Source organism: Cervus elaphus, chromosome X (genome assembly GCF_910594005.1).
Source record: "Cervus elaphus chromosome X, mCerEla1.1, whole genome shotgun sequence".
NCBI lineage: Eukaryota > Metazoa > Chordata > Mammalia > Artiodactyla > Cervidae > Cervus > Cervus elaphus.
In genome coordinates, this window is record NC_057848.1 from 105,606,998 (window position 1) to 105,634,929 (window position 27,932).

At 37.3% G+C, this 27,932-nt stretch overlaps 1 protein-coding gene across 2 annotated transcripts in view; it reads right to left on the reverse strand.

Moving 5' to 3' along the window:
- The window catches only part of ATP7A (ATPase copper transporting alpha), a 137,280-nt gene that overhangs the window by 15,299 nt on the left and 94,049 nt on the right, over positions 1-27,932 (reverse strand). The window contains exons 6-15 of one of the 2 annotated variants that reach the window (XM_043895905.1): positions 25,699-25,862; positions 14,830-14,991; positions 13,059-13,135; positions 12,635-12,860; positions 11,287-11,520; positions 9,923-10,014; positions 7,982-8,109; positions 6,826-6,980; positions 6,478-6,612; positions 2,858-3,052 (exon numbers count right to left, since the gene is read on the reverse strand). In XM_043895905.1, coding sequence (XP_043751840.1) covers positions 2,858-3,052; positions 6,478-6,612; positions 6,826-6,980; positions 7,982-8,109; positions 9,923-10,014; positions 11,287-11,520; positions 12,635-12,860; positions 13,059-13,135; positions 14,830-14,991; positions 25,699-25,862 — 1,568 coding nt within the window. The remainder of the gene's footprint in view (positions 1-2,857; positions 3,053-6,477; positions 6,613-6,825; positions 6,981-7,981; positions 8,110-9,922; positions 10,015-11,286; positions 11,521-12,634; positions 12,861-13,058; positions 13,136-14,829; positions 14,992-25,698; positions 25,863-27,932) is intronic. The other variant, XM_043895906.1, reaches the window with a different exon arrangement.

Sequence of the window (27,932 nt, forward strand, 5' to 3'; positions counted from 1 at the left end):
CCTGTGCTGGCAAAGTAATGTCTCTGCTTTTTAATATGCTGTCTAGGTTGGTCATAGCTTTTCTTCCAAAGAGCAAGAGTCTTAAATTTTCATGGCTGCAGTCACCATCTGCAGTGATTTTGGAGCCCAAGAAAATAAAGTCTGTCACTGTTTCTACTGTTTCCCCATCTATTTGCCATGAAGTGATGGGACCAGATGCCATGATTTTAGTTTTCTGATGTTGAGTTTTAAGCCAACTTTCTCACTCTCCTCTTTCACTTTCATCAAGAGGATCTTTAGCTCTTCTTCATTTCTGCCGTAAGTGTGGTGTCATCTGCATATCTGAAGTTACTGATATTTCTCCCGGCAATCTTGATTCCAGCTTGTGCTTCCTCCAGCCCAGCGTTTCTCATGATGTACTCCTCATACAAGTTAAATAAGCAGGGTGACAATATACAGTCTTGACGTAGTCCTTTCCCGATTTGGAACCAGTCTGTTGTTCCATGTCCAGTTCTAACTGATGCTTCTTGAACTGCATACAGATTTCTCAGGAAGTAGGCCAGGTGTTCTGGAACTCCCATCTCTTTAAGAATTTTCCACAGTTTGTTGTGATCCACACAGTCAAAGGCTTTGGCATAGTCAATAAAGCAAAAGTAGATTTTTTTTTGGCAACTCTCTTGCTTTTCCGATGATGCAATGGATGTTGGCAATTTGAACTATGGTTCCTCTGCCTTTTCTAAATCCAGCTTGAACATCTGGAAGTTCACAGTTCATGTACTGTTGAAGCCTTGGAGAATTTTGAGCATTATTTTGCTAGCGTGTGAGATGAGTACAATTGTGCAGTAGTTTGAGCATTCTTTGGCATTGCCTTTCTTTGGGATTGGAATGAAAATTGACCCTTTCCAGTCCTGTGGCCACTGCTAAGTTTTCCAAATTTGCTGGCATACTGAGCGCAGCACTTTCACAGCATCATGTTTTAGGGTTTGAAATAGCTCAACTGGAATTCCATCACCTCCACTACCTTTGTTCGTAGTGATGCTTCCTAAGGCCCACTTGACTTCACATTCCAAGATGTCTGGCTCTAGGTGAGTGATCGTACCATCGTGAATATGTGGGTTGTGAAGATCCTTTCTGTATAGTTCTTCTGTGTATTCTTGCCACCTCTTCTGAATATCTTCTGCTTCTGTTAGGTCCATACAACTTCTGTCCTTTATTGTGCCCATCTTTGCATGAAATGTTCCCTTGGTATCTCTAGTTTTCTTGAAGAGGTTTCTAGTCTTTCCTATTCTATTGTTTTCCTCTATTTCTTTGCACTGATTGCTGAGGAAGGCTTTCTTATCTCTCCTTGCTATTCTTTGGAACTCTGCATTTAAATGGGTATATCTTTGCTTTTCTCCTTTGCCTTTTGCTTCTCTTCCTTTCACAGCTATTTGTAAGGCCTCCTCAGACAACCATTTTGCCTTTTTCTTGGGGATGGTCTTGATCAGTGCCTCCTATGCAATGTCATAAACCTCTGTCCATAGTTCTTCAGGTACTCTATCAGATCTCATCCCTTGAATCTGTCACTTCCGCTGTATAATCCTAAGGGATTTGATTTAGGTCATACCTGAATGGTCTAGTGGCTTTCCCTACTTTCTTCAATTTAAGTCTGAGTTTGACAATAAGGAGCTCATGATCTCAGCCACAGTCACCTCCCAGTCTTGTTTTTGCTGACTGTATGGAGCTTCTTCATCTTTGGCTGCAAAGAATGTAATCAATCTGATTTTGGTATTGAGTCTCTGGTGATGCCCATGTGTAGAGTCTTCTCTTGTGTTGTTGCAAGAGGGTGTTTGCTATGACCAGTGCATTCTCTTGGCAAAACTCAATTAGACTTTGCCCTGCTTCATTCTGTACTCCAAGGCCAAATTTACTGGTTACTTCAAAAGAGATATGACAACTAAATACAATGCATGATTCCAGATAAAAGAAAAAATAACTATAAAGGATTATGGAATCAACTGAGGAAACTGAAATATGGACAACAGATTAGACAACAGTATTTTATCAGTATCAACTTCTTGATTTTGATCTTTGTATTATGTTTATGTAAGAGACTGTCCTTGTTCTTAGGAAAGGAGCCTGATATCTGTAGTAAAGTGTATGTGAAAAAAAAAAGTGTATGTGAGATTTCTTTATACTATTCTTGCAAATTTTATTTAAGTTTGAAATTATATAAAAACTTAAATTACTATAAAAATTAGTAACCTGTATTCCCTGGCTAGATGAAATTCCAAATCTGTTCTAAGTTGTGTTCTGTGTTTAGTACATGCATGGGTATATAATTTATATCCTCATAATAAGAATATACTAGAAGGAACATGGTTTTAGTGAAATTAAGTGGCTTTGATTGAGACTGTAATGGAAATTCTAACATGAGAGAGATCAGGGACAGGATTATATATTCCTGAAATCATAGTTGCAAACTGTCAGCTGGTGGCAGCAAAGATGAAAGTAAGGGCAAGCCCTATCAAATGTTGAACAGCACAAACATGGAGTCACACCCAAATAGATGAGAAGCCTGATAGACTTGGGCAAATTGCCTCAGCAAATATCTATATCTTCCTGCCCTAAAGACCAGTCTAGAATGAGTTGGGACAGGACTCTAGGTTTTCCACACGAGGGTATACTCTAAAGAGAGTAGCTCTGGAGAAGAGATCTTATACTCTCTGCCAATTCAGAGCAGAACCAAAATAACACCTTTCCTACCTCGACCCTCAGGACAATGACAGAAGAAGCTCAGCTTATGGGCAATGTAGAAATAATTGAAGACTCTGTTTTTCAGTAGGGGTGCTATTGCCAGTTTGGATGAGACAACTCTTAGTTCTAGGAACTATCTTACCTTATGAGCCATCTCCAATGGCTCACCACCTTTGATTAGTATGCCATTTTGAGCACCTACTCCTGTACCCACCATCACAGCAGTTGGAGTGGCCAGTCCCAGTGAACAGGGGCATGCAATGCACAGAACTGTGATAGAGGCTTGGAAAGCAAAGCGTATTATTGTTTCTGTTCGGGATATACTTCTGTTGTAGCCCTTGAGAAGAAAATATGAATTTTGATTACTGATTTGTAGCTGAATAAAACAAAAAGAACAAAGCATAACTCTAAATAAAACCACAATTCTGGAGTAACACATAATCCTACTTAGCTATCAACATGTTTTAATTACTAGTAAGAAAACACTTTTTTTCTTTTATGAATATAAGAAATTGTTGACATAACTGTAAACAAGTTACAGTTCTAAAATTTAAGATTTCAATTTTGCTGATTCCAGAGTTACATACTATGGAGTGAATATAAAAAACAAGAAAAGTAAGTTTCTCCACTCCCCACATTGAGAGTAAGTGTTTTTATTAGGGACTTTCAGAAATAGCTGCAAACATGGGACCGAATTCTCAACAAATTTGACCCGAAACAAAAATAATTCTGTCCTTCTGTATACTAAGACCATAAAATTGCCTTTCACACTATTCTTTGAAGACAATGAGAAAAATCACTCAGTTTGCAAAGGTTGCTTAATTACATCTCAATAAAATTCTTTTGGACAAAGCAATGTTAATGAGTGTATCTGGTAGTATAGCTCTTACTGACATTGAGTATGTGCATCCATGAGTAAAAATGATTGATAGTATTATGAGAAATCTCCTAAGACCCTCTGAACCCATGAGAAAAATTCATGAAGGAGACACATTCCAAAATACTTCCCAGCAATCCTCTTGTTTAGTGAGTATTTAACCAATGGGTGGTGGTTTCGTCACTAAGTCATGTCCAACCTTTGCGACCCCATGGACAGAGAAGCCTGACAGGCTACAGTCCGTGGGATTCTCCAGGCAAGAATACTGGAGTGGGTTGCCACTGCCTTCTCCAATTTAACCAATATGAATCATTTCAAGAAACTTTTTAATATTATACTAATGATCACATCATGGAATAGATGTTCTGATTCTACCTGTTCTTTAATTGAAGGGACAAACACTATGAAACAATGTATATATAGCATGCATTTAAAAAAAATACAACAAAGATCTTCTTAGTAATAATGGTTTTACAGTGCTGTATTCTTACTAAGTTCTCAAATACTTAAACAAAGTGATCATCTAAGAGTTATACAGAGAGAGAACTGGAAGGGATTTTCATAGACATCTAAGCTTATGCTTTCCTATATGTCTTAAATGTATACATTAATTCCAATCCTGAAATTTAGGTATTATTATCACTATGTTACAGATGACAAAACTGAAGATAAGAGAAGTTAAGTGAATTAAAGGTTATATCTCTAACATGAGGCACAGTCCAGGTTTACTACACCACTTTATGACACCATACCATAGAGACTATCATAGACTTTGAGAGAAGCAGACATTAATATTACCTTATATTTATAAAGATTTCAATAAATTACAAAGAGTTGCTAATACATCATTTAACTTTTACAACAACTGCAAGTTATGTTGGATGAGTATTATTAAAATCTCACTTGAGGAAACTGAAGCTCAAAGAGAAATTAAATTGACTTCAGATCACACTGATGGTGACAGAGCTGAGATTTCAAAGTTTTCCTCAATATTGAGGGAAACTTTAAAAATATATCCATAGTCCTTTGTGAAAGCAAAATCATGCTAGGATTGAGACTATGTATAAAATGTGAAAGGTCAGGCATCAATTGAGTTCAGTCACTCAGTTGTGTCCGACTCTTTACAATCCCATGGACTGCAGCACACCAGACTTCCCTATCATCATCTCCCGGAGCTTGCTCAAACTCATGTCCATTGAGTCAGTGATGCCATCCAACCATCTCATCCTCTGTCATCCCCTTCTCCTCCTGCCTTCAATCTTTTCCAGCATCAGGGTCTTCTCTAATGAGTCGGCTCTTCGCATCAGGTGGCCAAAGTATTGGAGCTTCAGCTTCAGCATCAGTCCTTCCAATGAACATTCAGGACTGATTTCCTCTAGGATGGACTGGTTGGATCTCCTTGCAGTCCAACAGACTTTCAAGAGTCTCCTCCAACACCACAGTTCAAAAGCACCAGTTCTTCAGCACTCAGCTTTCTTTATGGTCCAACCCTCACATACATACATGACTACTGGAAAAACCACAGCTGTGATTAGACAGACCTTTGTCAGCAAAGTAATGTCTCTGCTTTTTAATATGCTGTCTAGGTTGGTCATAGCTTTTCTTCCAAGGTGCAAGTGTCTTTTAATTTCATGGCTGCAGTCACCATCTGCAGTGATTTTGGAGCCCAAGAAAATAAAGTCTCTCACTGTTTCCACTGTTTCCCCATCTATTTGCCATGAAGTGATGGGACCAGATGCCACGATCTTCACTTTTTGAATGTTGAGTTTTAAGCCAGCTTTTTCACTCTCCTCTTTCACTTTCATCAAGAGGCTCTTTAGTTCTTCTTCGCTTTCTGCCATAAGGGTGGTGTCATCTGCCTATCTGAGGTTACTGATAATGATATCAATAACCTATTATAGGCATACCTCAGAGATATTGTGGGTTCAGTTTCAGACCACCAAAATAAAGTGAGTCACAAGAATTTTTGATTTCCCAAAGAAGGTAAAAGTTATGTTTATACTATACTATACACTGTGTGTGTGTGTTAGCTGCTCAGTTGTCTCTGATTCTGCGACCTCATGACAGTAGCTCACCAGGCTCTTCTGTCCATGGAATTCTCCAGGCAAGAATACTGTAGTGGGTTGCCATTCCCTTCTCCAGGGGATCTTCCTTACCCAGGGATCAAACCCAGGTCTCCTGCATTTCAGGCAGATTCTTTACCAACTGAGCCACCAGGGAAGCCCATACTGTACACTATACTGTGGTCTATTAAGTATGAAATATCATTATCTCTAAAGAAATATGTCTGGTGTTGGTTTAGTCGCTAAGTCGTATCTGACTCTTGCAACCCCATAGATGGTAGCCCACCAGGCTCCTGTGTCTATAGGATTTTCCAGGCAAAAATACTGGAGTGGGTTGCCATTTCCTTCTCCAAAGGATCTTCCTGATCCAGGGATTGAACCCGTGTCTCCTGCACTGCAGGCAGTTTCTTTACCAACTGAACTAACAGGGAAGCCTAAAAAAGGCCAAAGAAATATGTATATACCTTATTTAAAAAGTAATGCTGTTGTAAAAATGGCATCAATAGACTTGTTCGACACAGGGTTGACACAAACCTTCAATTTGTAAAAAACACAATATCTGCAAAGCACAATAAAGCAAAATGCACTAAAACAAGGTATGCCTGTAGTTGCTTTTGGAAAACCACAAGTTATAATGAAAAAAATCTTTCCAAAAGGAAATCTTTTATGTCTACAGAAATGCAAAAGTTATTCTTATCAGCTTCTCACTCCAGTTTGTTAAAGATACCAGTAATTATTAAAGTTATTTCCAAATTAATTACTTATGCAAAAGATTCACAAACTGTTTTATATATAATAAAGAGATGTTTATAAGTCACTCACGGGAAAGTAGGTTTCCACGATTTCAAAATTCAGAAATCCAATTATAATCCAAACCAAAAGGGTAGCAATGGAAAGAATAACAATAAAAGGAACAAAGTAGCCACTGAGTTTGTCTGCAAACTGCTGGATAGGAGCCTAGAATTAAAAAATAATAATAATGATATGTGTGTGAAAGTCTCTTGTTTTGATAATGAATACAGAGTATGTGTAGTATTGAGCAGAAATATTTTAATAAACTCCATATTAATATAACTGGAATTAAACAAAGGAACCTATCAAAACTAGCCCAAGATTTATACTGAGTGGGCTTTAATGAAAATGCTTTCTGTTCCTAGGGAGTTAAGTTACCTTTGACGTTTGTGCCTCCTCTACAAGTTTGACAATTTGAGAAAGGGTTGTGTCTGCTCCAACATGGGTTGCACGGATAAGGAGAGACCCATTCTGGTTAATGGAACCAGCAATCACTGTGCTTCCAGATTTCTTTGCCACAGGCATTGCCTCTCCTATGTAAGGAAAAAAGATAGATTTAGGGAGCATAAGTAAATACTATCTTGAAATACACCATTATTTGTTAATTATCAAAAAGTCATCTAGAAAGGAGATTCTTCCTTCATGCAACAGAATCTGGACAAACACCTAGGTGAAAATTGCCTGACTTTTTCCTTATACCAGTTCTGGGCCAAACCCCAGGGATATATATCTTAAACTGGAAAAACCTAATGTGCTAACTCTTTTGGTAAGTACTTTTGGAACTCCACACTAGTCTTAGATCATTGGTTCTCAACCTGTTCCCAAGGAGCATTTATAAATGTAAGAGAGTTCTTGTCTGTAATGACTATGGATGGGGCACAGAGTATTGCTACTCCAACCTAGTGGGTCAGGATCAGGGATACTAAATTTACCATAATGTACAGGATAGTCAGACGGAACTAAGAACTGTCCCATCCAAATGAGCAATAGCACCCCTACTGAGAAACGAAGAATCCTAAATTATTTTCACATGCAGTTCATAAGCTGAGCCTCTTCTGGTACTATGATAAGGATTGAGGTAGGAAAAGTGTTAGTTTGGTTATACTTTGGACTGGCCTTAGTTATCTAAGATCTCCAAAACTACTCCAGGTCTATCCTCTTTAGAGCTGACCCTGATGTTGAAAACCTGGAGTCCTATCCCAGCTAAGACTAGATGGGTCTTTAGGGCAGGAACTCAGGAAAATCTGCCAAAGTCTATTGGGCTCTACAGCAGGATATGACAACTTCTTCTGGTTATACATTCTAGTAATTAACAATCTTCAGTGAAAAAGAGCCTTCAGTAGCATAAGTAAAATCACAAAGTAAATCTGCAGAAATTGATTCAGTACGGTCTTAAAAAATAACTCATATTCTCTATGCTTATTATTTATTCAGTCCACAGTTTCTATAAAAGCTCTTCACCTTTCATGCCTATTTTTAATTAATACTTTGGATTCACTTCACCTTAATGTCATGATCCTCTGAAAGAACATACCTGTGATGAGGGATTCATCTACCATAGAATGTCCTTCAATAACACGCCCATCTACTGGAAATTTGCCTCCTGGAACCACTTTAATAATGTCTCCACGTTGTACAAGTTCCACATCCACTTGCTCTTCACTACATATGAGTTAAAATAAAAAGCACTATGAAAATCTGCTTTTCCCTCTGATCTTTCCATGCAGGCTTTATAGTTCACATCACGCTTGTGGCCCCATAACTGCTACCAATGGAAGTTAGAACCAACACTTAAGAACTACAATGTCAGTCAGTCCTTTTCATTGTTGGGGAATAGCTCAGTACCTGGCACAAAGTAGCACTCTAAATATTTGTTGAATAGTCACTGAACAAATACATGAAAGCTTTAGAAATAAAGTAATAGGTTTTATTTAACAAAACAACTTATTTACACAATTTTATAAGGACAGAAATGAGAAATACAAAAGAATGAAATCTAATCAAGTCTTTAGCTCTAACTTTCAGTTTACAGGTAATAAAGGAGTTACAGAACAAGTTAAATGATTCCAGAAGGAAACAGAGACAAATCGACTGTGGGATATTTTCAGGGACAGCTGACAGATGTGTCTTTAACAAGTTAAATGTATGGAGACAGGGAGGAGCAGCAAGAAATGAGGGAGGGAGAACTGGAGAGAGGAGTTGTTCTAGATTAAAGCAAACATGTCAGGAGAAAGACAAATATTGTATGATGTGTATGCGTGTGTGCATGTGTTCAGTTGTGTTCGATTCTTTGTGACCCCATGGCCTGTAGCTTGCCAGGCTCCTCTGTGCATGGGATTCTCTGGACAAGAATAAGGGAGTAGGTAGCCATTTCCTTCTCCATGGGATCTTCCTGACCTAGGGGTCAAACCCACATCTCCTGTACTGGCTGTGCTGTGCTTATTCACTCAGTTGTGCCCAACTCCCTATGATCTTTACCACTGCACCACAAGTTCTTATACTGTATGATATCACTTATTATATATGTGCAATCTAAAAAATACAACAAACCAGTGAATATAATAAAAAAGAATCAGATTCACGGATACAGAGAACAAACTAGGGGTTATCAGTGGGGAGAGGGAAGGGTGAAGAGCAACAGAGGTAAGGGATTAAGAGGTACAAACCATTAGGTACAAAAAAACCTACAAGAATATATTGTTCAATATGGGGAATATAGCCAGTATTTTATAATAACTACAAATGACAATGTACATAACCTTTTAAATTGTGAATCACTATACTATATACTTGCAACACATAATATCATACATCAACTATAACTCAAAAATAAAAAAATACATGTTAGTCAAATGCAATAACACATGGACTTTGAATTCCATTTTAAACAAAGAAACTCAAAACATTTTGGAGACAACAGGAGAAATGTTAATAAGGACTGTGTATTAGACCATATTAAAGAATTATTGTTCATTTTCTTAGATGCAATATGGTATTAAATTATATAAGAATATGTCTTTTTTTAAAGATACAACAGGAATATTGGCAGTAAAACCATATGACTGGGATTTACTTTAAAATTCTACTACAACAAAAGAAAGAAAGATCATACAGATGAAGTCAAGTGTGGCAAAATGTGAATAATTGTTAAATCCTGGAGAAAGATTATGTGGGTTCATTATACCCTGGTGTGTGCTCAGTCACCAAGTCATGTTCGACTCTTTGTGACCCCATGGACTGTAGCCACCAGGCTCCTCTGTCCATGGAATTTTCCAGGCAAGAATAGTGGAGTGGGTTGCCATTTCCTACTCCAGCGGACCTTCCCAACCCAGGGATAGAACCCATGTCTCCTTCATTGCAGGCAGATTCTTTACCACTGAGCCACCAGTGAAGCCCCACCCTTCTCTCTACTTCTGTGTATATTCAATATCTTTCCTAAAAGTTAAAAAAGAGGAGGAATAATGAAGGTAAATACCTCAAGAGGATATTATCAGAGTCAAGAGTTACAATAGTTGCTTCTGTAGCTTGTAGTGAAATTAGTTTGGCAAGAGCCTCTGATGTTTTGCCCTATAAATTAAAACACACATGTAAACAATGCCAAGGAAGAAAAAGTCTTATGTAAAATAAAGACAATCTTTAACATTTACCTAAGAGACCACTTTAGGAATGTTAATTAATTCATATCAGAAGACGTCTGACTTCAAAAATAAAAAGTACACAAAATATAAAATATATTATTAGGTATAATTCATAAAAAATATTGTAAATTAATGAGAAAAACATCAGAACCCAATAGGTACAAAGGCAAAGGACATAAATAAGCAATTCATTTAAGAAGAAATATAATACCTGCTGTGTAGAATAATGTTTATTCCTGATACTAATAGAAATGAAAACTAGAGCAACTCTATGATACCATTCAATATCTACTAACTTGGCAAAAATTTAGATAGGAATCAGTGCTGATGAAGTTGTAGTAAAACTACTTACATACTCTTGATGGCAAAAATTGTTAAGATTAATAGCATGAGCCATAGAAAAATTTATGTCCTTTAGCCATATCTTTTGTAATTTATCCTAAGATATTAATTCAACAGAAATAACTATTAAACAGAATATGTTTGCTGCAGGATTATCTAAAATTAAACACTGGAAACAATCTAACTTAGAACAAAAGCAGAATGGTTCAGTAAATTACAGCACAAAGACTTGAGAGAGTATTATTTAGAAATACTGAATAATTATCTAGACTGCAAAAATAGGGGAAAAACTTTAAAATGTAAAGGGTACAAAGTGGTATATATACCATATTTGCCACTCTGTAAAATATAAATGAATATGGAATAGGATTGGAAAGTTATTTCCATTATAGCATGGGACTGTGGGTGAATTTTTTTCCATCGTTATTTTAAATCTTGTGGTCACATCAATTTTTCCATTAATAATGTGATGTAAGTAAAATGTGCTTGTCTTGTGCTTGTGTTTAGTTTGCTCAGTCGTGTCCAACTCTTTCGACCCTTTGGACTGTAACCCATCAGGCTCTTCTGTCCATGGGATTTCCCAGGCAAGAATACTGGAGTAGGTTGCTGTGCCCTCCTGCAGAGGATCTTCCTGACCCAGGGATCAAACCATTGATTATAGGCAGATTCTTTACCACTGACCCACCAGGAAGCCCTCCAAAGGAATACTTAACCTAAAATACCGCTAAAATAAGAATATTTATTTTAGTACATGGTTAACAACATAAATCAATGTATACTTCCAATAATTGGTCTAGAAAATATTATAGTCATTTATCTACCCAAGATTTTTAACAAATGTCACCCTTTTTTACTTTACCTTTGCTACATGTTCCAGCCACCGGCCTAGTGCAATAAACACAAATAGCATAGGAGGTGTGTCAAAGAAAGTAACAGGGTTCACTTTGGCTCTCTCATACATTGCAACCAGAAGAATAACCAAAGAGTAAGCAAATGCAATGGTGGTTGCCAGCACAATCAATACATCCATATTTGCAGTTTTATGCTTCAGTGCTTTGTAGGCCTGAATATAGAAGTGCCAGCCTCCAAAAAACTGTAATACAGAAACACTGATCAGTGCTTTTTTTTAAAAAAAGCTGAAAGTCATGTTTATACCACAATAACTAAGATAAAGTATCAATGTTAACTTCCTTCGGCTTTTATCCAATCCATAAACAACCAAGGAGAATTTTTTTTTTTTTTTTTTTTTTTTTAGCCACACCACATGGCTTATGGGAACCTTAGTTTCCCCATCAGGGATCGAACCCAGGCCATGGAGAAATTCCCCTAGGGCTTTGTTAAAGCTGAAACAAAAGTGTTTGTAGTTTAGCAGATACATGTGTGTAGGGATTCAAATTGCTGTAAAGCCCTTGGCAGCCATCCTCTATGATTCAATGAATAGAATATTCCATAATATAAAGAAAGTCAAGTGATTCTTGGATTTTTCTTTTGAAGCTAGCAAAAAACAAGAACTAGGGAAAGAATTATATTCTTTGACAATGATTCAGAATTCAACCCAATGGTACATCACAAGCTACTGGATCTGTCCACTGTTTTCATTAGAAATATAACTGAAAAGCTTATTTTTCACTAGTTAGAGAAACATAATAGGATGTTTTAAAAATCATTATTGCTTTTTATGAGGATCAGAAAAAGGAATAAATCTATTAGAAGTGTTCCACAGGAAAAATCTATCTGAAAAGAAGAGCTGAAAACATACAGAAAATAATGAACTTAAGTGCCATGGAAAAATAATAAAAATAATATCACTGTTATGATTATTTAATAGAATAAATAATAAATATGCTAAAATAAAATATATAATATAAAATAATTTTAATGAAAATATAAAGAAATAAAATAACATTTTATTATTATAATAACTTTAAATATGAAATTATACAGAGTGGCAGATATGAATGCCAAATTCATATCTAAGTATGAATTGAACTCTTATTATTTGTTCTGTCGTTAAACAGTATCATTTAGGGATTAACATGAAATTCATATCTACTTTAACCCTCAGTTTAAAATTATTTTTGTAAAGCATCCAGCATAAAATGATCATACTTTTGGCCACTATTTGTCATACAGTTGAAAATAGCCTCAACTACTAGTTTTGACTAGTTTTCATTATTAACAAATATACTTGCTAACATTTCACTTGCCTGTACAGGAACACACAATAAAAAAGATAGCAAATTCATAATGGACAATCCTGGCAGGATCTGGCGCTCCAGGAACATAGAAGAATGAATGTTGATCATTTCTTCTTGGCTCATGTTCTGATTATGGTGAAGACTTGCAAGATGGTGGTCCATAACCATCATATATATCATCAGTCCCATTACAGGTATACAGAAAAACAGGCTCACAAGAAAGGCCCGTCGCCATCTAATATAGAAAAGAAAGATCATTTGAGTAAACATCTAATGGTTAGAGATTCTGTGTACCATAGCGAAATATAACTTGTGACCAATTCCTACCCAGTGTAAGGATGCTACTGAAAAAATAACTGACATGCTAACAGTATGTTAAATTTGTAAATATAAATCAAAATCTGTTTTTTACTGACACTCCAAAAGTACTTACTGTCTTATTTCTCGTTTATGGTCTAGGTGGCTTGCTGACCGGTCCTTCTTGACCAAAGAAGCTTCAAAACCTAAGCTCTAAGGAAATTCATGAGAAAACAATTATTTCTCTGAATGTATAAACATTATGTACAGAAATTTTAAGCTGTGGTATTGTCATCAAGAATAATTCAAGTGCAAATCACTATGGGGAATATAAAAATGAAGATGTGCTTCCTTCTCTTGCATGCTCAGTCGTGTCTGTTTTGACGCCTCAGACTGTAGCCACCAGGCTCCTCTGTCTGTGGAACTCTCCAGGCCAGAATACTGGAGTGGGTTGCCATATCCTTCTCTATTCCTTCTCTTAATTATCTTTGTTTCTAGTCTTTCATCAAAGAAATAAATATTTCCTCAATTCTAGTTAATATCTATCCTACTATTCTCAAACTATTAATTTAATTCAAGTGTAGTTGTCCTCAGTAGAGGTTCTTCTATCAAGAAGTAACTAAAGCCTCCAATAAGTAATTTTGGAAAAAAGCAGAAATCTATTACTCAGTCAAGCTGACAGACTGTATGATGATCTAATAACGACAGAATTCAGCAGTAAAATCATAAATCTTATACTTGGACAAGCACCTACTAGTACTGATGTATATTAGTCAGTTTAATTTTACTTTTAATTTTGACATCTATCTATCCATCCATGCATCCCTGAGAGCACAGAAAACTGAATGATAGGCCATAAAAGTTAGCACCATGGTAAATATATTATTCAAGGCTTTGCATATGTAGTCTTTACTCTTGTTCTAGCAGAAATAAATAACAAGAATGAAAATTTTCCTCAATAAAATAAAGTACTGAAAGAAAATTATACCTAAAAAAGATTCATATGAACATAGACAGTAACATACACTATATTTTCAGCTGCTAGGGAAAATGCTGCCTTCTTATATTTCTTGACAGTGTAGCACAGAGAAAAGAGCAAGCATGAACACTGGAGTCAGGAAGATTAGGCTCAAATCCCTGGCATGACACTTACTAGCTTATGTGACTTCGGGGAAGTAACTTAACATTATATAACCTGAGTTTCCTCACCTACAAAATGAAGACGACAGTACTGTTGTGAGAATTAAATCAAGAGCTGAAGCTTTTCAATTTGCATAACTGGCACATAGAAGATACTCAATAATGCTAGTTTCACAAATATGTTAATGGTACTACTGTCTACATTAACAGGATCTTATCTAAATGATTAATATGCTTTTTAGGTCATTAGAACAACAATGCTACACCACACTGAAACAATACATGCTATACTTCACATGTATTACCATTTACGAGTTACTGAAGAATACAGGATGAATTTGTCACAATGAAAAAGGTTTGGTCTTTTATATTTCTTACTTTAACTAAGGTATCATTTGCTTTGAGCTAACAAACAATATAGCATCTAGCAGGATGTTTCACTTTTATAATGATTAATATGAATTTTACTCAGAAGAAATTATACTTTACTTATATTTTCTAAACATTTTAAATGACCTGAGGTTCTACTTCAAGTCTGATCCTGATTAATACTATCAATGTGCCTTTAGCTAATTCCTACTGACAAAGTCCAAAAAATAAAAAAATAAAATGGTAACACATGCTTATTAAATTTTGAGACAATTATTACCTATAAACAAAGGAATCAGATGTTTTTCATCATTCCTTTCTGATACAAACCGGAAGTGATCTGAGAGAGTCCTGACTGGATAGGTAAGAACATGGAAATACAAAGTCTTGACACTTACTTCAATTGTATGAATAATATCTCTGGGACCAATAATTTCCGGATCATATTTAATATGTGCTTTGTTGGTTGCCAGGGCTACAGAGCAGTAGAAGATCCCTCTGTGTTTTGTGAGGGTAGATTCTATTTTATGGACACAGGAGGCACATGTCATTCCTCTCACCTGTTAAAGATAAAGGCTTTGTTACTCAGAAATGCACTTATTTCCCTCCATTAAACGTGTTATTACTTTAAACTGAAAGAACTCCTGTAACATGGTATTAACACACAAAATCTTATCTGCACTATTAACATGCTTTAGATATGACCATTAGATCACTGTTTTTATATCACATTGAACAAAGATATGGTCTCAGCTACAAAAAGTTAAGGGCTTCCCAGGTGGCGCTAGTGGTAAAAGAACCTGGTTGCCAATGCAGGAGATGAAAAAGATGCAGGTTTCATCCCTGGGTTGAGAAGATCTCCTGGAAAAGGAAATGGCACCTCACTCCAGTATTCTTGTCTGGAGAATCCCATGGACAGAGGAGCCTGGTGGGCTACAGTCCATGGGGTTGCAGAGAGTCAGACATAACTGAAATGACTTAACAACAGGTTAAACAGAAGAGGATCTCATTAAAAGTCTCCCTCTTCCTGTTACACTCAGTGATAAAGGATTTGACAACTATCACTGTTTCTTGTATTCAGTGCCTTGTTTCCCTCTAAATTTTTCTCACCCTGCTCAGTTCAGCTCAATTCAGTGATGCAGTCATGTCCAACTGTTTGAGCCCCATGGACTGCAGCATGCCAGGCTACCCTGTCCATCACCATCTCCGGGAGCTTATTCAAAGTCATGTCCATCGAGTCGGTGATGCCATCCAACCATCTCATCCTCTGTTGTCCCCTTCTCCTCCTGCCTTCAACCTTTCCCAGCATCAGGGTCTTTTCAAATGAGTCAGCTCTTCCCATCAGGTGGCCAAAGTACTGGAGTTTCAGCTTCAGCATCAGTCCTTCCAATGAACATTCAGAACTCATTTCCTTTGGATGGACTGGTTGGATCTCCTTGCAGTCCAAGGGACTCTCAAGAGTCTTCACCAATACCACAGTTCAAATGCATCAATTCTTTGGTGCTCAGCTGTCTCTATAGTCCAACTCTCACATCCACACATGACTATTGGAAAAACCATAGCTTTGAGAAGACAGACATTTGTTGGCAAAGTAATGTCTCTACTTTTTAATATGCTGTCTAGGTTGGTCATATCTTTTCTTCCAAGGAGCAAGTGTCTTTTAATTTCATGGGTGCAGTCACTATCTGCAGTGATTTTGGAGCCCAAGAAAATAAAGTCTCTCACCCCATCTATTTGCCCTGAAGTGATGGGACCAGATGCCATGACCTTAGTTTTCTGAATGTTGAGTTTTAAACCAGCTTTTTCTCTCTCCTCTTTTACTTTCATCAAGAGGCTCTTAAGTTCATCTTCACTTTCTGCCATAAGGGTGGTGTGATCTGCATATCTGAGGTTATTGATATTTCCTCTAGCAATCTTGATTCCAGCTTATGCTTCATCCAGCCCAGCATTTCTGATGATGTACTCTGCATATAAGTTAAATAAGCAGGGTGACCATATACAGCCTTGATGTATTCCTTTTACTATTTGGAACCAGTCTGTTGTTCCATGTTCAGTTCTAACTGTTGCTTCTTGACCTGCATACAGATCTCTCAGGAGGCAGGTAAGATGGTCTGGTATTCCCATCTCTTTAAGAATTTTCCACAGTTTGTTGTGATTCACAAAGTCAAAGGCTTTAGTGTAGTCAATGAAGCAGAAGTAGATGTTTTTCTGTAAATCTCTTGCTTTTTTGATGATCCAACAAATGTTGGCAATTTGATCTCTGGTTGCTCTGTCTGTTCTAAATCCAGCTTGAACATCTGGAAGTTCAGGGTTCACATACTGTTGAAGCCTGACTCAGAGAATTTTGAGTATTACTTTGCTACCGTGTGAGGTGAGTGCAAATGTGCAGTAGGTTGAGCATTCTTTGGCATTGCCTTTCTTTGGGATTGGAATGAAAACTGACCCTTTCCAGTCCTGTGGCCACTGCTGAGTTTTCCAAATTTGCTGGCATGTTGAGTGCAGCACTTTCACAGCATCATCTTTTAGGATTTGAAATAGCTCAACTGGAATTCCATCACCCCCACTAGTTTTGTTCATAGTAATGCTTCCTAAGGACCCCTTGACTTCACATACCAGGATGTCTGGCTCTAGGTGAGTGATCATACTATTGTGAATATGTGGGTTGTGAAGATCCTTTTTGTATAGTTCTTCCGTGTATTCTTGTCACCTCTTCTTAATATCTTCTGCTTCTGTTAGGTCCATACCATTTCTGTCCTTTATTGTACCCATCTTTGCATGAAATGGTCCCTTGGTATCTCTGATTTTCTTGAGGAGATCTCTAGTCTTTCCCATTCTATTGTCTTCCTCTATTTCTTTGCATTGATCGCTGAGGAAGGCTTTCTTACCTCTCCTTGCTATTCTTTGGAACTCTGCATTCAAATGGGTATATCTTTCCTTTTCTCCTTTGCTTTTCACTTCTCTTCCTTTCACAGCTATTTGTAAGGACTCCTCAGACAACCATTTTGCCTTTTGCATTTCTTTTCCATGGGGATGGTCTTGATCCCTGTCTCCTCTACAATGTTACAAATCTCCATCCATACTTCTTCAGGTACTCTGTCTATCAGATCTAATTCCTTGAATCTGTTTGTCACTTCCACTGTAAGGGATTTGATTTAGGTCATACCTGAATGGTCTAATGGTTTTCCCTACTTTCTTCAATTTAAGTCTGAATTTGGCAATAAGGAGTTCATGATTTGAGCCACAGTCTGCTCCCAGTCTTGTTTTTGGTGACTGTATAGAGATTCTCCATCTTTCTGCAAAGAATATAATCAATCTGATTTCAGTATTGACCGTCTGATGATGCCCATGTGCAGAGTCTTCTCTTGTGTTGTTAGAAGACGGTGCTTGCTATGACCAGTGCGTTTTCTTGGCAAAATTCTATTAGCTTTTGCCCTGCTGCATTTTGTACTCAGAGACCAAATTTGCCTGACACTCCAAGGTATCTCTTGACTTCCTACTTTTGCATTCCAGTCCCCTATAATGAAAAGGACATCTTTTTTTGGTGTTAGTTCTACAAAATCTTGTAGGTCATCACAGAACTGTTCAACTTCAGGTTCTTCAGCATTAGTGGTTGGGGCATAGACTTAGATTACTGTGATATTGAATGGTTTGCCTTGGAAATGAACAGAGTTCATTCTACCATTTTTGAGATTGCATCCATGAACTGCATTTCCCTGATGGCACAGAGGGTAAAGTATCTGCCTGTGATGCGGGAGACCCGGATTCGATCTCTGGGTCAGGAAGATCCCCTGGAGAAGGAAATGGCAACCTACCCTAGTATTCTTGCCTGCAGAATCCCATGGGTGGACGAGCCTGGTAGGTTACAGTCTACGGGATCACAAAGAGTCGGACATGACTGAGTGACTTCACTTTCTTTTCTTTCACTGGATTTCAGACTCTTTTGTTGACTATGAGGGCTACTCCATTTCCTCTAAGGGATTCTTGCCCACAGTAGTAGATACAATGGCCATCTGAGTTATATTCACCCATTTCAGTCCATTTTAGTTCGCTGATTCCTAAAATGTTGATGTTCACTCTTGCCATCTCCTGTTTGACCACTTTCAATTTACCTTGATTTATGGACCTTACATTCCAGGTTCCTATACAGTATTGTTCTTTACAGCATCGGAATTTACTTCCATCGCCAGTCACAATCACAACAGGCTGTTATTTTTGCTTTGGCTCCGTCTCTTCATTCTTTCTGGAGTTATTTCTCCACTGTTCTCCAGTAGCATATTGGGCACCTACTGGCCTGGAAAGTTCATCTTTCTGTTTCCTATCCTTTTGCATTTTCATACTGTTCGTGGGGTTCTCAAGGCAACAATACTGAAGTGGTTTGCCATTTCCTTCTCCAGTGGACCACTCTGCTAAAGCATATGTATGTATGTAGACATGTATGTACATATATATGGATGTATGTTCATATGTATCCTCTAGTATTACTTCTAGGGAAGGTTAATAAATGACAAAAGTGTTCTACCTTTGTCCAAAAACATATTTTGCCCTATGTCTTGAGTAAAGTTATACTTCATTTACACATAAATTCTATAGTGGAAGGGCAGGACTGCTGGAATGACTGTGCAAGGAGTTCAGCAAATCCTTGCCCCAAATGGCAATGATTAAACTGTGAAAGTTTAATCATTGGACAAAAGTTTCAAAAACCAACCACTGAAATATTATGAGAAATAACCAAAAGGAGTATACAACAACTTACAAAGTATTTATTCAAGAATATCTACTAAAAGAACATCATCAGTAGTAGAGGAAGGATTTCTGAAAATTCTCCCCCCCCCAAAAGCAATGAGAAAATCTGCAAAAGTTGTCACCACCAACTATTTCAGAAGTTAGAAAGTTGGTGGGAATGAAAATTGCTGCAGCCACTATGGAAAACAGGATGGATCTTCCTCAGAAACTAAAAATACAACTACCATATGATCCAGCGATTCCACTTTTGGGCACAAATCCAAAGAAAGCAAAAATACTAGTTCACAAAGATACATCTCAATGTTCACAGCAGCATTATTTACAATAGCCAAGATATGGAAGCAACCTAAGTTCCATCAGTAGATGAATGGATGAAGAAGATGTTGTATGTATGTATATGTGTATATATATATATACGCACAGAGGAGACTACTACTCAACCACAAAAAGAATGAAAATTTGCCATTTGCAACAGCATGAATGGAGTTGGAGGGTATCATGCTTAGCAAAATAAGTCATACAGAGAAAGATGAATACTGTATCTTATCATGTATATGTGGAATCTAAAAAATAAAACAAATGAATATAATGAACAGGAACAGACTCATAGAGAACAAACTAGTGGTTATCAATGGGGAGAAAGTAGGGAAGAGGGACAATATAGGGGTAGGGATTAAAAGGTACAAACTACTATGTACAAAATAAGCTACAAGGATATATTGTACAGCATAGGATATAGAGCCAATATTTTACAATAACTTTAAACAGAATGTAATCTCTAAGAATTCTGAATCACTATGCTGTATACCTGAAACTAATATAATATTGTAACTCAACTACACCTCAATTTTAAAAAACTGATTAAAAAAGAAATTTGGAAATTAAAAGCTTACAGCAATGCAGGAAGCATTTATTCAAGACATCAGATAAATTCCAGTAAAAGAGTAAGCTATGTGGCATTACAATTTGCTGTATTCGCATCCCCTCTCCTCCAGCTCGGTGGTAGCTATGAAGACCAACAGGCCACAATCACGGTGAAAAACAGCATCAGGGAAGCCACCAGAGAGAAAAAAAAAAAGGACTGGCATGTCTTCAAAGTCTCATTCCCATAGAACTGTCATTATTTGACCTGTCTGATGGTTCTCTGAAATATTCCACTTGCAAAGCTGTCTGTCTGTTCCCAACGATAGTGCATACAAAAAGCCTTTTCCCCAGGAGAATTTGTAAAAACAACTAGGGGAAATTATTTAACCTTATGGCTGCCTGAGCCAATGGATAACAGCGGGGGAAAACAATAGACTAACAAAAGACCCTAAAAGGGAAAAAGCTGGGAAGGAAGATGTCCATAAGAGTTCCAGCACATTCTTAGGAATCTAGAAGACCATGCACATGAATAAGGCTATGCACATGTCCAGGGCTGTGTGTATCTTCAGAAAAGAACTGAAAGAGCCCTAAGTTCTCACCTCAGGCTGACCTTTAGGCTCTGTAGAAGCAGGAATTGAAGGTTAAGGCGAAACTGACAATGGCTTGGCTGAGTGTTCAAGGCATGCCTCAACATTTACAAAGACCTCTTTAGCAAAGGCTTGGATACTTTTTTTCTTTTTTTTTTAAATTCATTGATTTTTTAATTGAAGGTAATTGCTTTACAGAATTTTGTTGATTTCTGTCAAACTTCAACATGAATCAGCCATAGGTATACATATATACCTATATGTCAGCTCCCTCTTGAACCTCCATCCCATCTCCCTCCCCATCCCACCCCTCTAGGTTGATACAGAGACCCTGTTTGAGTCCCCTGAGACATACAGCAAATTCCCATTGGCTATCTATTTTACATACAGTAATGTAAGCTTCCATGTTACTCTCTCCATACATCTCACCCTCTCTCCTCCCCTCTCCCCATGTCAATAAGTCTGTTCTCTATGTCTGTTTCTCCACTGCTGCCCTGCAAGTAAATTCTTCAGTACCATCTCTCTAGATTCCATATGTATGCATTAGTATATGCTATTTATTTTTCTCTTTCTGACTTATTTCACTCTGTATAATAGGCTCTAGGTTCATCCACCTCATTAGAACTAACTTAAATACATTCCTTTTTATGGCTTAGTAATATTCCATTGTGTATATGTGCCATAACTTCTTTATCCATTCATCTGTCGATGGACATCTAGGTTGCTTCCATGTTCTAGTTATTGTAAACAGTGCTGCAATGAACATTGGGGTACAAGTGGTTTTTCAATTTTGGTTTCCTCAGGGTATATGCCTAGGAGTGGGATCGCTGCATCATATGGTGGTTTTATTCCTAAGGACTGGGATACTTATTGGTTCCAGATATTTAAGGAAATCACTGTGGAATTGTTAGCTGACTACTGAGATAACCAAACAGAGACTTCAGTGGACACACAGAACAGAGAACATTGACTTTATATAATCAGCTCAGAAATCACTGAACAAACAATAACAATGACAAATAACAACAAACAACAAGCCATAAGGCTAACAGCCAATCTTTCAACAGAAACTCTGCAGGCCAGAAAGGAGTGACAGGATATACTTAAAGTGATGAAAGGAAAAAAATCTACAACCAAGATTACTCTACCCAGCAAGAATCTCATTCAGATTCAAAGGAGAAATCAAAAGCTCTGCAGACAAGCAAAAGCTAAGAGAATTCAGCAGCACCAATCCAGTTCTTCAACAAATGATAAAGGCCCTTCTCTAGACAGGAAACACAGAAAAGGCCTATAAAATCAAATCCAAAACAATAAAATAAATGTTAACAGTATCATACTTATCATATTATTGATAATAATCACCTTGACATAAATGGATTAAATGCTCTAACCAAAAGACAAAGACTGGCCAAATGTATACAAAAACAAAATCCCTATATATATACTGTCTACCAGAGACTCACCTCAAACCTAGGGACAAATACAAACTGAAAGTGAGGGGCTGAAAAAGCTATTTCATGCAGACAGAGATCAAAAGAAAGTGGGAGTAACAATAGTCATATCAGATAAAATAGGCTTTAAAATAAAGATCATCATAAGAGACAAAGAAGTGAAGTGGAAGTCTCTTAGTCGTGTCTGACTTTTTGCAACTCCATGGATGATATAGTTCATGGAATTCTCTAGGCCAGAATACTGGAGTGGGTAGCCTTTCCCTTCTCCAGGGGATCTTCCCAACCCAGGGATCGAAGCCAGGTCTCTCGCATTGCAGGCAGACTCTTTACCAGTTGAGCCACAAGGGAAGCCCAAGAATACTGGAGTGGGTAGCCAATCCCTTCTCCAGCAGATCTTCCTGACCCAAGAATTGAACCAGGGTCTCCTGCATTGCAGGCAGATTCTTTACCAACTAAGCTATCAGGGAAGCCCTAAGGATACTTCCCTGGTGGCTCAGACGGTAAAGCGTCTGCTTATGATGTGGGTGACCTGGGTTCAATCCCTGGGTCAGGAAGATCTCCTGGAGAAGGAAATGGCAACCCATTCCAGTATTCTTGCCTGGAAAATCCCATGGACGGAGGAACTTAGCAGGCTACAGTCCATGGGGTCGTGAAGAGTTAGACACGACTGAGTGACTTCACTTTCATTTTCAAGGATACTACATAATGATCAAGGGATCAATCCAAGAGGATATAACAATTATTAATATATATACACCCAACATAGGAGTATCTGAACACACAAGGCAAATCATAACTACTGTTAAAGGGGAAATTGACAGTAACACAATAATAGTGGGGGACTTTAATTCCCCACTCACACCAATGGACAGGTCATCCAGACCAAAAATTAATAAGGAAACACAAGTTTTAAATGATACATTGGACCAGTTGGACCTAATTGATATCAACAGGGCATTTCACCCCCAAACAATGGATGTCACCTTTTCTCAGGCGCACATGAAACACTCTCCAGGATAGATCACATCCTGGACCACAAATCAAGCCTTTGTAAATTTTTTAAAAACTGAAGTCATTTCAAGCACCTTTTCTGATCACAATGCTGTAAGATTAAAAATCAAATACAGGTCTATCCAATGTCCCTTGGGAAGGTCTGAGACTAGGGCCATAGAGCGGCCCTAACAGGGCCCTCCCTGAGCTTCGGGGAGGTGAGTTCCCAGAGAACGGGGCTCCGCGCGAGGGTAGACTGGGCAGGAGATGCCATGGACCCCGCCCTTGCGGAGGGGCCTGGCGGATGCCTCCTTAGCCGGAGCTTGGAACAGACTCACGGCCAGCGAAGTGAGTTCAATGGCTGAGGTGAGGTACCCCGTGTGGGGGCCTCATAACCCAATTCAGACTACTCTCCCGCCCGAAAAAAAAAAGAAAAAAAAGAGAAAAAAAAAAATCAAATACAGGGAAAAACTATAAAAAATACAAACATATGGAGGCTAAACAACATGCTTCTGAACAACAGATCACTGAAGAAATCAAAAAGGAAATTAAAATATGCCTAGAAACAAATGACAATGTAAACACAACAACCCCAAACCTATGGGATTCAGTACAAGCAGTGCTAAGAGGGAAGTTCATAGCAGTACAAACCTACTTCAGGAAACAAGAGATACATCAAACACACAACCTAACCTAACACCAAAAGCAAGTAGAAAAAGATGAAAAAAAACCCCACCAAAGTTAGAAGAAGGAAAGATATCATAAAGATCAGAGCAGAAATAAATGAAAAAGAAATTAAGAAGACCATAGCAAAGATCAATAAAACTAAAAGCTGGTTCTTTGAGAAGATAAACAAAATAGATAAACCATTAGCAAGATTCATCAAGTAAAAAGGGGAGAAGACTCAAATCAGTAAAATTAGAAATGAAAAAGGAGATGTTACAACAGACAACACAGAAATACAAAAGATCATAAGAGACTACTATGAGCAACCATATGCCAATAAAATGGACAACTTCAAAGAAATGGACAAATTCTTAGAAAAGTATAACCTTCCAGAACTGAACCAGGAAGAAATGGAAAATTTGAACAGACCAATCACAAGCACAGAAATTGAAACTATAATGAAAAATCTTCCAACAAACAAAAGCCTAGGACCAGATGGCTTCACAGGTGAATTCTACCAAAAATTTACAGAAGAGCTAACACCTATCCTACTCAAACTCTTCCAGGAAACTGCAGAGGAAGGCAAACTCCCAAACTCATTCTATGAGGCCACCATCACCTTAATACCAAAACCAGACTAAGATGCAACAAAGAAAGAAAACTACAGGCCAATATTACTGATGAACATAGATGCAAAAATCCTCAACAAAATTCTAGCAAACAGAATCCAGTAACATTAAAAAGACCATACATCATAATCAGGTGGGCTTTATTCCAGGAATGCAAGGATTCTTCAATATACGAAAATCAATCAATGTGATACACTGATTGATATATAAACAAATTAAAAGATAAAAACCATATGATTGTTTCAATAGATGCAGAGAAAGTCTTTGAAAAAATCCAACAGCCATTTATGATAAAAACTCTCTGGAAAACAGGCATAGAAGGAACATACCTCAACATAATAAAAGCCACATACAACAAACTCATAGCAAACATTATCCTCAGTGGCAAAAAACTGAAAGCATTTCCTCTAAAACCAGGAACAAGACAAGGGTGCCTACTCTTAACATTACTTGCCTTTTGACTTTGTTTATGATGTTTTTCTCCAAACATGAAATTTTTATGTACCTGAATTTATCAATCTTGTCTTTTATGGATTTTATATGACACTTAAAAAGACTCTTCCTACTCTAGTATTATTTTTTAAATGTTAAATTAGGTGTTATCATTGGGAAAAGCTAGGTAGAGGCTACAAGGAAATCCTCTGCACTATTTTTGCAACTTCTTTGTGATTTTAAAATTGTTTCCACAATGGACTGATGGACTAATGTATGATAAAACAAATAGAGTAAAATGTTAATTGTAGAATACATGCAGTGTGTTTAAGAGTGTTCAACTGCACAATTCTTTTGACTTTTCCAATGTCTGAAATTTTTATAATAAAATATTGAAAAAAACTATGTCTTCTAGTAATTTCATGGTTCCATTCTTTACATTCAAGTTTTTGTCTGAGCTGGAACTTACTTTGGTACAAGGTTAAATTTTTTGTTTTAATTATTTAAGTTATACAAATAAAATATTTTCTGGGTTGGCAAAAATGTCATTTTAAACCAATATACCTTATACCTAGCTTTATGACTTTATTTATAAAATTTAAGTCTTTAATGCATCTAGAATTTATTCTTTTACATGCTACTAGGTAGGAATCATACTATATTTTTAAAGTTAATTTTCATTTATTCATTCAAACCCAATTCCTGTTTATTGGTTCTTAATAGAGATGATGATTATCTTTTACATTCTGCACTTGAAGGTCACCATTATCAATATCTTTCCAGTTTCCTTCATTTTCATTTTATGTTTTACTTTCCCAACATTTTAATTATTTCTGGATCTTTTTTCTGAATTCTCGCCAAGTTTTTCCTGTTAATTCTATTAATCACACAAACTTCTTACTTACAACAAGTTCCAAAACACCATCTCCTTCATCAGCATTTTCTATCACAATGGCTCCAAATCCAAGCTCTCGGATTAACTCGGCTATCACTGGGGGTTGTATGACAGCAGGGTTATACCTCACTTCTGCCTTGCCAGCCATCAGAGCCACAAGTACAGAATATATTCCTAGGAATATTGATAAGAAAAACAAGTCAAATAACATTTCTCATAAAAAGAGTAATCTTTTTAAAAAAATATTTATTTATTTGACTGTGCCAGGTCTTAGTTGCAGCATGTGGGGTCTAATTCCCTCACCAGGAATTGAACCCAAGTCACCTGAATTTACATCATGGAGTGTTAGCCACTGGCCCACCAGGGAAGTTCCCAAGAATAATTTTATAATAGTCTTCTTTTCATTTAACTGTGAAAGGGTTAAGTGAATCTGGAAAAATTTATTTCTTTACTTTTATACAATCTTGAACCCAAATAAAACTATTTGAAAACTAGGCCTCATTTTAAAAAAATTTTTATTATGGAAAATTTCAAATACACACACACACTCAAGAGAGAACAACATAATAAACTCAATGTACCCATCTCTCAGCTTCAATAACTATCAGTAATACTGGGCTGCTCAGGAGAAGGCAATGGCACCCCACTCCAGTACTCTTGCCTGGAAAATCCCATGGACGGAGGAGCCTGGTAGGCTGCGGTCCATGGGGTCGCTAAGAGTCGGACACGAACGAGCGACTTCACTCTCACTTTTCACTTTCCTGCATTGGAGAAGGAAATGGCAACCCACTCCAGTGTTCTTGCCTGGAGAATCCCAGGGACAGGGGAGCCTGGTGGGCTGCCGTCTATGGGGTCGCACAGAGTCGGACAAGACTGAAGTGACTTAGCAACAGCAGCAGCAGCTCAGGTTTCATATATATTCCTACCCACTCATCCCTACCCTCTACCCTGATTATTCTGAAGCAAATCCCAGATATCATATAATATGTAAAATTTTAAATATGTATCTCTAAAAGATAAGACTCCTTTCCTTGGACTTCCCTGGTGGTCCAGTGGTTAAGAATCCACTTGCCAATGCAGAGGACATGGGTTCAATCCCTGATCCACAAGGATCCCATATGCTACAGGGCAACTAAGCCCATGTACCACAACTACTGAGCCTGCGAGCCTCACTACTGAAGCCTGTGTGCCTAGAGCTCGTGCTTCACAACAAGAGAGGCCACCACAATGAGAAGCCCTCACACTGCAACTAGAGAGTAGCCCCGCTCACCACAACTAGAGAAAGTCCACACACAGCAAAAAATGAAAACCCAGCACAGTCAAAATAAATAAATAACCTTTTAAAAAAGACTTTTTTCTCTTAAAAAATAATAATACCATTATCAAACCTAAAATAATTATTCAATACCATCAAACATCCAGGCAATATTCACATTTCCACAACTGTCTTAGAACTGTTTAACAATGTTTGAATTGTGATCCAAATATAAAGTATTTTTAGGAAATGAATATAAAGTATTTTTAGAAACCTGTAAGACAGAGTCCTAGAGAAAAGAACTCATTTACTTAGGAAATCAATGTAATTGTAGCAAAAAATCTAAGAATATACCAACATACACATTATAATATTATCAAATAACAGTCATGTATTGCCTGACACATACTAATCAAAAATGCTCTTATCCCCCCCCCCCAAAAAAAGTGCCACATGACTTAACAAAGTAGTTCATTTTATGGCAGTCATGCTGTTCTCTGGTATCAGTATTTTGTTAACAACCGCTCCACTTCTCTAGGTCAGCTATTGCTGTCACTTCCAGGAAGAAAATTAATAACATGCAGCAGAAATGGCAGTTCTTTCTAGGAATCTGTGGCACTTGGTTGCTACCTGACAGGGAATAGGAATCAACAGTCCATAGGTCAGCTCCGGGGTTTGATAAAAAGAAAAAAATATCCAAATACTAATTTAATAATAGTTTTTAATATGAAAATGAACTATCTAATATAATCTAAGCTTTCTATATGAAACTGGTTACCAAAAAAAGTACTCTTTTCTTTGGAGAAAAAAGGTAGTTATACACTGGGCTTTGTGAGTACCAAATAATTCAGAGGATTGGATCATAGGAAAGTATTGGTGATAAGATAAGGGTATAGGGAAAGGAAAAAAATCTTTTCACTTCAGTTGGATGTAATCTATAGCCAAAAAGAAACAGAAAAATCTGTCTTTTCAAGTTTCAAAAACATTTT